General features: G+C 47.0%; 1 protein-coding gene across 1 annotated transcript in view; it reads left to right on the top strand.

Annotated features, from left to right (window-relative positions):
• Window positions 1-12,717, top strand: part of STX2 (syntaxin 2) — a 121,698-nt gene that overhangs the window by 23,971 nt on the left and 85,010 nt on the right. Inside the window, exon 3 of the mRNA XM_082267026.1 lies at window positions 9,553-9,652. Within this exon, the coding sequence (XP_082123152.1) occupies window positions 9,553-9,652 (100 nt within the window). The remainder of the gene's footprint in view (window positions 1-9,552; window positions 9,653-12,717) is intronic.

Here is a 12,717-nt window from a genome sequence, read left to right as displayed (position 1 = left end):
ACTGAACTCAACTGCCTCTAAATGACTGTAAACGACTCAGTGTACATGGACAGATAAGATAACATAGAGGAGGGTTCAGGGGCTTCTGAAAAAAAACGCCCAACTGCTCCTAAACGTCCGTTTACAAGTAGCAGTGTACATGAGGCCTTAAACCTGTTAATTTTTAGAAAAATAATTCCACCCTGCTCCTTCAGATTTTCTTATCTTCTTTGGTCGAAAATAAGTCGTTTTAACCCCAGGAACAATTAAAAAAATTGAACGACCTTTCTTAAAATGAAATCTTTTGAATGAAATGTTACTAGTGTAAAGGTAAATGCTAAAGTAAAGTCCTGTGCTAAAATAGTTTTCTCTTACGTCCTCCGACAGTCGCCGCCTCCTCTAAGTCATCACAATTGGGTATTGTCCACCTATCCGTAGGAATAACTAGGCATATAGACTTAGTCAAAAGACAAAAGGCATTAGCATGTACACACCCACGGGGGCTGTCCCATCTGGTCAATACCCCCCCTGCATCACCACTCCCAACTCAGTTTTAGTTTGCCTAGCTTTCAGGAATAGTCAGGCTCCCTTGTGCTGGGGCTTCAGTCTCAGCCTTCCTATATCTTTCATTTGATTTTCTTTGGAAAATGTCAGTTTTTTTTTTCTCTCACTTTACTAGCTGTTTATTTTGTCAGCTTTAGAGTTAGTTAGTTCTTCGGATGAAGATGGATCATGTGGTGCTGGGATTCGGACTGGCCGCCCTGGTTCTCCAGGGCACAGAGGGTCAGATGGACCCCCAGCCCGCCATCGAGCGTTCAGCTATGGTTCGCCCTGGCATTATGAACAACCCATCCCTGTTCGCTGCAGGGATGCAGCCGTGAGGTGGCTACCTCACAGGACTCGTCTGCGCCGTGGCAGCTTCATGTCCCTGGCTCACGGCACTCCCTGTCAGGAGAGGACAGAGGTTTATCCGTGCATAGAGGCTCCCCCACGCCATCGGGTACAGGTAAGTACATTTCTGTGTGGGGCCTCTGTCTGGGGTGGCAGTCTGTGTTGCTGTGTGACTCCCTGTGCGATCCCTGTGGGGTTCGTTTTGTGCAAATTGTATGTTTTTTGCTGGGGGTCCCTGTCCCTGTGTCACCTTAGGTGCATGTTGGGGGTGCAGATGTGCGTGTTGTGCGGCGACCGCTGCGGGGGTATGTTCGCGCGGTCCACCATGTTTTTTACTGCACATGGATATGGCCCCTCTGGGGCGAGTGTACAGATCGTTTTGGCGCCCTCTGCCGCCATTTTGTGGGCTGTAGAACGATCGGTTCGGCCGCATGTCGGCGGCCATCTTAGTGAAGCCTCCAATGCATTTCCTATGGGCAGCCATTTTCCCTTAGGTCTGGCTTATGGCCAGCCCCTTCCAGCAGCATTTCCTTTTCCTCTCAGGCAGCAAAGGACACAGGTAGCAACGATCTGCGGGCTCTGCACTGCATCGCTCTGTCTTCTTCTGCATACTGCTTCTGGCTCAGTTTCTTTCTCCTTTTGGGGGTCTTCATAGCTGTGACAGTAGCGGTGGGCTGCGCACTCCGCAGCGCTATTTAAGGGGACAGTACATAATTTTTGCACTGTAATTTTTTCTTGAGCCATGGATTCTCAGGAAAGCAAGTTTCCTCCAGCTTTAGTGGGGGGCCCCAGTTCTCCTGTGGCTCCGCTGCGACCTGATTTAGCTGCTGTAGTTGCGACTTTAGTAGCAAATATGGAAATGCTGATCTCTGAACGGGCTGCGAGAAAACGGCCCAGGCTGTCTCTCTCTTCTGATTCAGATGGGGATATGGCTGCTGCTGCTGCTGCGAGCGTGCCCTTTTCAGGGTCCCGCTCATCCTTAGAACCCCCGGGGTCTGAGGGGGAGGCTGAAGTGGAGGGTGTTGACACATCCTCCCCAGGGTCACCTGAAGAACGGGCGACCATGGATGAGTTGATTGTTTCTGTAAAAGAAACCTTACATTTGGTGGATGAGCCCAATCCTCCGGGCGTGGTGTCCTCCTTTGGGACGCACAGGACAAGCAAGTCTGCGCAGGTTTTTCCCTGCCCAGCTGAATTTCATTACACTGTCAATGAAATGTGGCGCACGTTAAAACGTCCATTCGTGGTGCCTAGTCGGTTCAAATTGCTTTATCCTTTTGCGCCGACTACGGAATCGCGATGGTGTGTGCCTCCACAGGTAGATCACACTGTGGCTGTACTGAACAAGGCTACCTTGGTTCCTACTGAGGATACTCCGGTTTTCCGGGATCCCACGGACCGGCGGTTGGAGTCTCTAGCCCGCCATTCCTATACGGTGGCAGATTCGTTACTCAAACCCGTTTTCGCGTCCGTTATGGTGGCTTAGGCGGTGACTGTTTGGATCAAGGTGTTTAGAAACAACCTAGTGTCTGACGACGTGCCGCCTGCCCGACTGGAAATGGTGGACCAGATCCACCAAGGAGTCATGTATTTGGGTGATGCAGCCTTAAATGAGGCTCCCTTGGTGGCTCGCCTCTCGAGTGTCGCGGTGCTTAACTGGCGACTGATATGGCTGAAGAGCTGGTCGGCCGACCAGTCCTCATGGAAAGCAGTTGCTGATTTTCCCTATGCTGGCTCTCGCCTTTTTGGCGAGGCGTTGGATACCCTGGTGAAAGGCGTCACGGGGGGCAAGAGCACTATGCTACCCCAGAACCCGAAGAACAAGTCCTTCCGAGGCAAGCAGGGTTCTGCGCCTAGATCCACTCAGGGGTCCTTTCGTGCCTTTCGGAACTAATCCAAGGGCAAGCCCTTCAAGGCCCAGAGCAACCAGAAGAAGCCCTGGGCGGGTAAGCAGAAGACCGGCAACGCCGGCTCGGCGGGTCAATCCGCCTCTGCCTGAAGGGGCGCCCTCACCCATTTCAGGGGTGGGGGGACGTTTGCGCGGTTTCCTTCAACCTTGGCTGCTCCGGGTATCGGACAGGTGGGTCCAGGAAATCGTTCGATCAGGTTACAAGATCGAATTCCTTTCCAGGGCGGCGGACCGATTCTTTCCCTCCAATCTTCATCTGCTTCCGGGGCGTCTGCAGGATTTGCATCAGGCGGTGCAGGACCTGCTTGCTCAGGGAGTGATTGTACCGGTGCCTCACCGGGACAGGTTTCGGGGGTTTTATTCAAATCTGTTCACTGTGCCCAGGAAGGAGGGCAAAGTGCGTCCTATTCTGGACCTGAAAGCGCTGAACCGCTTTGTGCGTGTTCAAAAGTTTCGAATGGAGTCTCTCCGTTCGGTTGTGGCCTCCTTGAGTCCGGGAGAATTTCTGGCTTCGATAGATCTGAAAGATGCGTATCTGCACATCCCCATTTTCGAGGGTCATCAGCGGTACCTTCGGTTTGCTATCGCAGAGGACCACTACCAGTTTGTGGCGTTACCTTTCGGTCTCGCTTCGGCTCCAAGGGTCTTCACCAAGGTGTTGGCACCGGTTCTGGGCCTGCTACGGGCCCAGGGCATTGCGGTCCTGGGGTACCTGGACGATCTGCTTCTGAGATCGAGGGCCAGCCAGGACCTTGTGCGCGACCTGTCCATTACAGTACAGACGCTTCAGGAGTTCGGATGGACCATCAACGTTCAGAAATCAGCGTTGGCTCCGTCGCTTCGCCTTCCCTATCTGGGAATGGTTCTGGACTCTGCTCAGGCAAAGGTGTTCTTGCCGGAGGACAAGCTCCGGACTTTGCGGGACGAACTCAGGTCCCTCAGGGACAATCCGTCCTCGTCACTCAGGACCTGCATGCGGGGCCTGGGGTTGATGATGTCGGCCTTCAAAGGCGATTCCCTTTGCCCAGTTCCACACGTGGGCTCTCCAGACGGAGATCCTGGCCAGGTGGGACAGACTTCCTCAGTCCTTGGATCTGGAGGTGTCCTTGAGTCGCCAGACCAGATTGGCTCTTCTGTGGTGGATCCAGTCCCCGGCGGTGGCGGAAGGCAAGTCCTTCCGTCCGTTAGTGTGGACGGTGGTTACCACGGACGCCAGCCTGTCGGGCTGGGGTGGAGTCCTGGGCAACCTGTCTGCCCAGGGCACTTGGTCGGAGGAGGAATCCTCCCTCCCGATAAATGTGCTGGAACTAAGAGCAATAAAACTCTGTCTTTTCCAGTGGTCGGACCGTCTCCAGGGCCTGCCTGTTCGTGTACAGACGGACAATGCTAACGCGGGGGCTTACATCAACCACCAAGGGGGCACCAGGAGTGCTCGAGCGGCCCGGGAGGTGACCGACATTCTGTCTTGGGCCGAGGCTCATGTCCCGGCGATCTCGGCAGTTCACATTCCGGGTGTGGACAATTGGCAGGCCGACTATCTGAGCCGCCAGACCCTGGACCAGGGGGAATGGTCCCTGCACCCGGAGGTCTTTCAGATGCTGTGTGCGAAGTGGGGATCCCCAGATGTACGCCTTTCCTCCGATTCAGTTACTATCCCGGTTCCTTCGCAGATTGGCCTCGGAACCGCACATGGTGATTCTGGTGGCACCAGACTGGCCTCGCCGGTCCTGGTATGCCGACGTTGTTCACCTGGCAGTGGCACCTTCTTGGCGCCTGCCTCTGCGGGAAGATCTTCTGTCTCAAGGTCCGATCTTCCACCCTGCTTTACGGTCGCTGGCTTTAACGGCTTGGCTGTTGAGACCCAGGTCTTGAAGGACAAGGGTCTATCTCCTGAGGTTATTCCTACCCTGATCAAGGCTAGGAAATCTTCCTCTGTTAAGATCTATTAGCGTACCTGGAAGGCCTACTTCACCTGGTGTGAGCCCAGGGGGTTTTCCCCTCGTTCTTACTCGGTGTAGAGGATCTTGGCTTTCCTACCAGTCTGGAGTGGATCAGCGCCTGGCGCTGGCCACAATAAAGGGCCAGGTGTCAGCACTGGCGGTCCTTTTCCAACGCCCTGTGGCGTCTCATTCCTTGGTGCGCACCTTCGTTCAAGGTGTGCGACATTTGGCTCCTCCTAGAAAGGAGCCTTTACCTCCATGGGACTTGAATTTGGTCCTGTCCGCTTTGCAGCGTGCTCCCTTCGAGAATATCAGGGAGATATCTTTGTCTCTGCTGTCGAAAAAGGTTGCTTTTCTTGTGGCGATCACTTCGGCTCGTAGAGTGTCGGAACTGGCGGCGTTGTCTTGCCATTCCCCTTACTTGATAGTTCACAAGGATAAGGTGGTTTTGCGACCACCCCCATCCTTCCTTCCCAAGGTGATCTCTGATTATCACCTTAATGAGGACATTGTCCTGCCTTCGCTTTGTACGAAGCCTAAGCATCCGAAGGAGATTGCCTTGCATTCCTATGATGTTGTTAGGGCGATTAGGGTTTACCTGAAGTCTACGGAATCCTTTCGGAAGACGGATTCCCTCTTTGTCCTTCCTGAGGGACCTCGGAAGGGCATGGCTGCGTCCGCAGCAACTATTGCCAAATGGATCAGACAGACCATTGAGCAGGCTTACGCCTTGAAGGAACGGGTTCCGCCCTTCCCTGTTAAGGCGCACTCTACCAGGTCTTTGAGTACTTCCTGGGCCTATTGGCATCGGGCCTCGGTGGCCCAGGTGTGCAAGGCGGCGACTTGGTCGTCGGTGCACACTTTTTCCAAGTTCTACAAAGTAGACGTTCTGGCATCAGCTGATGTTTCCTTTGGCCGCAAAGTTCTCAGTGCGGCTGTGCCATGATGGACCCTTGGTTTTTTCCTGGGTCCCTGGCTGTTGGCATTTGCTTCCCTGGGCTGTTGCTCCTGTTGAGCATTGTTTTGTTGCTGTTGCCCAGTTGGTTCTTACAGTGCATGTAAGATTCCTTCCTCCTGATGTGGGTACTGCGTTGCCTTTTCTACGGTTGCGTCTCCCACCCCTCATGTCTATACTGCTTTGGGACATCCCAATTGTGATGACTTAGAGGAGGCGGCGACTGTCGGAGGACGTAAGAGAAAACGGAATTTTTGTAAAATCTTACCTGCAAAATTCCTTTCTCTGAGTCCTCCGACAGTCGCCGCCCCCGCCCCTCTTTTTGGGGTTCTTATTACCTACTGCTATGCTACCAAACTGAGTTGGGAGTGGTGATGCAGGGGGGGTATTGACCAGATGGGACAGCCCCCGTGGGTGTGTACATGCTAATGCCTTTTTGTCTTTTGACTAAGACCCGGTTCACACTTCTGCGTGTGCCGGGTTCGCATGTCATGTCATAGCGCACTGCTCCGACATGACATGCGATCAGCTGTGCGGTGCGAGTTTAGCCATACAGTTTGTATGGCTAAATTCGCACCGCACCCGCAGCAAAGACGCACAGGAGGCATTTTTGCTGCCGCATCAGGATCGGATCGCACAGCGGTTCACACTTGTGCGATCCGATCCTGTGCGAACTGCACGATCGCACTGCGATATGCGATCAAACTGGGGGTGTCGTTAAGATTACATTGACACCCCCAGCGGATCGCATATGGCAGTGTGAACTGCCGGGGGTGCGTGTGCGATGCGGGAACAGGCTGCGAATTCGCAGCCTTCCCGCATCGCAATAGTGTGAACCGAGCCTTAGTCTATATGCCTAGCTATTCCTACGGATAGGTGGACAATACCCAATTGTGATGACTTAGAGGAGGCGGCGACTGTCGGAGGACTCAGAGAAAGGAATTTTACAGGTAAGATTTTACAAAAATTCAGTTTTACTGGTCAAAAATCTTAATCCCACACTATAGGATACGGGCAAAGTATTGAAAGACCCTAGGTTATAGGCTCGTACCTTCAGGTAATTGGACACTGTCAAAGTTTTTGAGAATGTATCCATTGGGCACCTTTCTTATAACCCTTCCCCACTCCGTTTTTTTTTTTGCAGTTCTTCATGAGGAAATCACTGTTAATAACCACTTGCCGACTGCCTAACGCCGATCTACGTCGGCAGTCAGCCCCTCACAGGCAAAGTGACGTAGGGCTACGTCACTAGCTTGTGAGGGTCTAGGGAGCGAGCGTGCGCCCCCGGAGGGAGGGAGCGTGTGACCGGCGGACCCGATGTCCGCCGGTCACTCTGCTATCGGCGGGGGAGAGGGAGAAAGTCAGGCGGCTTGTGTAAACAAGCTGCCTGTCATTCTCCCCTGTGTATGGAGGATGATCATACGGTTCTACTATGTAGAACCGTTGATCACTCTTCATACATCTGAAGCCACAGCCAATCACAGTAGAAAGCACGCCCCTAGGGACACACATAGCCCCTCCCGTTCAAAAACAGTTAACCCCTTCACTGCCAGTGTATTTTTACAGTAACAGTGCATATGTATAGCACTGATTACTGTAGAAATGTCACTGGTACCCCCAAAAGTGTCAAAAATGTCAGTCAAGGGTCCAATCTGTCCGCCGCAATGTCGCAGTACCGCAAAAAAAATCGCAGATCGCCGCCATTACGCGTTAAAAAAAAAAAAAAACAAAAATGACAAAAATCTTTCCCTTTGTTAGTAAACGCGATAACATTTGCGCAAACCAATCAAAATAGGCTTTTTGCAATTTTTTTTTTTTTTTTTTTTTTTTTACCAAACATAGGTAGCATAAAACAAATTGGCCGAAAATGTTAAAAAATTTTGATTTTTTACATTTTTTTGGGGGGGGAATTTCATATAACAAAATGTGAAAAATATTGCTATTTTTGCAAAATTTACGCTCTTTTTTTTGTTTATAGCGCGTGATCAAACACCACCAAAAGAAAGCTCTGTTTTTGGGAAAAAAAGGATGCCAAATTCGTTTAGATACAGCGTCGCACGACCGCGCAATTGTCCGTTAAAGTCAAGCAGTGCCGAAGCGCAAGATACCCCCTGGTCAGGAAGGGGGTAAAATCTTCCGGGGCTTAAGTGGTTAACCACTTTTTTTTTTTTTTTTAATTTAACCTTCAAATTCTTCAATCAACTGCTCACTGCCTTATGCCACAAATCAAAGCAGTGCATCTGATTACCACGACCCCAGGAAACCTTGCGAGTCGTACCTGCAACTCACACTGTGGGGATGGCCTGTAGTGTTGCCTGGATCCTGCATGGATTTGTACAGGTCACTGTACTCAAACACCTGTACCCACTGAGAATTGTTACCCTGTATTCCTTCCCAGAGTGCAAGAGGAGAGATCCTTAACATGGGGACGAAATATCACCTTTACCAGTTGTCGCTGCAGTGGATGTCTTCATTGGGATTTCTTTCTTTCTTTCTTTCTTTCTTTCTTTCTTTCTCTCTTTCTCTCTTTCTCTCTCTTTCTCTCTCTTTCTCTCTCTCCTCTCTTTCTCTCTCTTTCTTTCTTTCTTTCTTTCTTTCTTTCTTTCTTTCTTTCTTTCTTTCTTTCTTTCTTTCTTTCTTTCTTTCTTTCTCTCTTTCTTTCTTTCTCTCTTTCTTTCTTTCTCTCTTTCTTTCTTTCTCTCTTTCTTTCTTTCTCTCTTTCTTTCTCTCTTTCTTTCTTTCTCTCTTTCTTTCTTTCTTTCTCTTTCTTTCTCTCTTTCTTTCTTTCTCTCTTTCTTTCTTTCTTTCTCTCTTTCTTTCTCTTTCTTTCTTTCTTTCTCTCTTTCTTTCTCTCTTTCTTTCTTTCTCTCTTTCTTTCTTTCTCTCTTTCTTTCTTTCTCTCTCTTTCTTTCTTTCTTTCTTTCTTTCTTTCTTTCTCTCTTTCTTTCTTCTTTCTCTCTTTCTTTCTCTCTTTCTCTCTTTCTTTCTTTCTTTCTTTCTTTCTTTCTTTCTTTCTTTCTCTCTTTCTTTCTTTCTTTCTTTCTTTCTCTCTTTCTTTCTTTCTTTCTTTCTTTCTTTCTTTCTTTCTTTCTCTCTTTCTTTCTTTCTCTCTCTCTTTCTCTCTTTCTTTCTCTCTTTCTCTCTTTCTTTCTTTCTTTCTTTCTTTCTCTCTTTCTTTCTCTCTTTCTTTCTTTCTCTCTTTCTCTCTTTCTTTCTCTCTTTCTTTCTTTCTTTCTTTCTCTCTTTCTCTCTTTCTCTCTTTCTTTCTTTCTTTCTTTCTCTCTCTTTCTTTCTTTCTTTCTCTCTTTCTCTCTTTCTTTCTCCCTTTCTTTCTTTCTTTCTTTCTTTCTTTCTTTCTTTCTTTCTTTCTTTCTTTCTTTCTTTCTTTCTTTCTTTCTTTCTCTCTTTCTTTCTCTCTTTCTTTCTCTCTTTCTTTCTCTCTTTCTTTCTTTCTCTCTTTCTTTCTCTCTTTCTTTCTCTCTTTCTTTCTCTCTTTCTTTCAAATATCACAATGCAGAAATAAAAACCTTACTGGCCAAGAGGGCTACCAGTGTTGTACATTGGGAGATTGCAACATCTTGCTGGGTGACAGCAGCGTGTGATATCTTAATGAACATGCATTTGCTTTTTCCCCTCTTGGAAGCTATTTATTATTAATGTTGCTAATGGTTCTCATCTATGAAGCTGCTTGTACAAAAGTACAGTATGTTTGTAATTCTTTAGCATGATGTTAATTGGCCTAGTAAATTACTGCTTTGTCAGTTTTATTGTACTGCCTCCGCTCTACCCTTAATGGTTTATCCTCATTGTTATCTTTGTACAAAGAAGTTCTAATATTGTATTTCTTTTTGAGATTTTTTTTTTTTTTTCACCCTTAGGTAGAAGAAATAAGGAACTGTATTGCTAAAATCTCTGAAAATGTAGAGGAGGTGAAAAAGAAGCACAGCACAATTTTATCTGCGCCAAACCCAGAAGACAGTAAGCTTACCAATTTCAAGATAAATCTGATTATATATAAATGTGTAATTTTTATTGACCCCTTAAACCATATTTGCAGTCTTCCACAGACCCTTTGCCAAACATCAAATTAGATTTAAAAGCGTTTTTTTTTTTTTTTTTTCTCCTTTTTTTTTTATAAAGCCCATCTTTGAGCTTTGTAAACCAGCCTTGTAATAGTTGTCCCTTGGATGGGTTTTCCCATTTTACTGTGGTTCTTTGCACCTCCCTCAGTTGTTGTTCCATTTTTGGCATTCATAGTTTTCAGAGTGTTTAGTGGTTTCAATTGGGAAATTAATTTATAACCTAGTCCTAAATTGTTCTCCTGAAGTTCTTCAAGGGTTTATTTAAAACCAGGGGAGCTTGGACTGTGCTAGCCAGCACAGTCCCAATGCATAATAAAAACTTTTTTCCTTATGTATCCTTAGATTTATGCTTTATCTTCACAATGCCATACTTACTACATTTTTATTAACCGACCTTAGCCATTTCCATTGGAAAAAATTGTTCCTGCTAACCAAAAAAAAAAAAAAAAGTAAATGCCCAGAAGCTGTTTAGGAATGCGGCGCCGCACCGGAAGTGACGAGAGGGGCCGGTGCGGCGCATTCTGGGAGAAGAAGACGCAGAAGAGGACCGCGCCGGCTTCAGCTGCCCACAAGAGAGATGGAAACGCTGTGGAAGAAATTTTATAAGTAAGTATTTCTTCTAAAAGGTAAGTGCGAACCGGGACAGATCAGAGGCTAGCCATTGTGGAATGTGCTAGCCCTGACTGTCCCGGGGGTATGTTCATTAAAAAATGACATCTGTGCCCGGAACTCCGCTTTAATATATAATGGACTTTTAAGCTGGCTATACATAGATCCAAATTTGGCTGGGCTGTGAGGCTGTAAGAAGCCAATCTACTGATCAACTTCTGTACAACCACCCTCCCTGCAAGTTCTTCCCTACTCGATTACCACTGCCCGATATAGTCGACTAGGCTGATTAGTGTTTTCTGACAGTGGGGGAAGTTTCCCCGCTGTGAAAATACAATAGCTCAGCATGGTGGATTCCCCCAGCCACATCGAAGTGTATTGATGGGTAAATCAAATCATTTTTTTTAATTTTCATTTAACCTGCTTGTTGGACGAAAACAAAATGACTAATTTGTGGACTGCCTTACATTACCTACAGAAATGTTATCTGCAATTGCTGTGCAAAGTCAAATTTTACACTTTCACAGCTGCTCTCTATGATTGCTAAAGAGCTGTGAGATGAGAGAGAGAGAGCAATAAAAGAGCTTACAACAACTGGTCTTTACGGCGCTCTGGCCAGCAGTCACAGTTGTGATGTCACCAAATGTAATGCAGGATCATCAGTCTTGCATTGTAAATGAGGTCACTGAGGGCCTGGCCACAACCCAGAGCATTGAAGATCAGAAAAAAGCACTGGCTGTCAGGAGAGAAAGGAACAAAATAAGTAAAAGTGCATTTTTCTGGTTCCCTAGGCATTTAAGCCTTGAAATGGGGGATGAGCCACACTACAAGGATATTTTTTTTTTAAATCGAGCGTAAAGCCAGCTGCCCTGAGTACCAAAATAAGAAGACATTTTATTTTCCTTGTTATGTATGGTCATTTTGTATTTCAAGTGTATTAAATCTATGCTTCAAAAAAGAAAATTTTTTTATGGCATTATCTTGATTTGTATTATAAATAGATCTAATTAAGTTGTACATTCACACTAGGGTATAGATGTGACGTCTTTGTCTGCCTCTGCAGCCCTGCTAAGAATATCTAAGGTGTGGCAGATGTGCTGTAAGATCATTCATGCCTGTGTTCAGGTGACATGATCAAGCAGGCTCTCCATTTCCCTTTGTTATCTATTTATGTCACTGTTCCTTTGAGACAACTTTTACATCTGTTTTTTGACTGCATACCTTATACTGGAAAGGTTTTCCCACTAAATGTGCTTCCTTCTCAACAAATGTGTTTATACTCTATAAGATAGTACAGTAAATCCCCGCTCCATCGCGGTTCAGTTTTTGCGTTCCCGGTATATTGCGGGTTTTTTTTTGTAATGTTATTTTACTATATAAATCATTAACCACTTAAGCCCCGGAGGATTTGGCTGCTAAACGACCAGAGGGTATTTTGCGATTCGGCACTGCGTGACTTTAACGGACAATTGCGCGGTCGTGCGACGCTGTACCTAAACGAATTTGGCGTCCTTTTTTTCCCACAAACAGAGCTTTCTTTTGGCGGTATTTGATCACCTGTGCGATTTTTTGATCACGCGCTATAAACAAAAAAAGAGCGTAAATTTTGCAAAAATAGCAATATTTTTCCCTTTTTTTTATATGAAATTCCCCCAAAAAAAAATGTAAAAATCAAAATTTTTTAATATTTTCGGCCAATTTGTTTTATGCTACCTATGTTTGGTAAAAAAAATCGCAAAAAGCGTATTTTGATTGGTTTGCGCAAAAGTTATTGCGTTTACTAACAAAGGGAAAGATTTTTGTCATTTTTGTTGTTTTTTTTTTTAACGCGTAATGGCGGCGATCTGCGATTTTTTTTTTTTTGCGGTACTGCGACATTGCGGCGGAAAGATCGGACCCTTGACTGACATTTTTGACACTTTTGGGGTTACCAGTGACATTTCTACAGTAATCAGTGCTATATATATGCACTGTTACTGTAAAAATACACTGGTAGTGAAGGGGTTAACTTTATTTGAGAGGGAGGGGCTGTGTGTGTCCCTAGGGGCGTGATTCTAACTGTGATTGGCTGTGGCTTCAACTGTATGCAGAGTGATCAATGGATCTACATAGTAGATCCATGTGATCAGCTCTCATACAGAGAGGAGAATGACAGGCAGCTTGTTTACACAAGCTGCCTGACTTTCTCCCTCTCCCCCGCCGATCGCAGAGTGGCCGGCGGCGATCGGGTCCGCTGGTCACACGCGCGGGGGGGTCCGTGACCACGCGGGAGCGGGAGCGCGCCTCCGGCGGCGCGCGCTCGCTCCCTAAACCCTCACAGGCGAGTGACGTAGACCTACGTCACTTTGCCTG

Source organism: Pelophylax lessonae (assembly GCF_965119305.1).
Source record: "Pelophylax lessonae genome assembly, chromosome: 1".
Classification (NCBI taxonomy): domain Eukaryota; kingdom Metazoa; phylum Chordata; class Amphibia; order Anura; family Ranidae; genus Pelophylax; species Pelophylax lessonae.
Note: the sequence above shows the minus strand (reverse complement) of the source record. Positions and strands in the feature narration are given on the sequence as shown.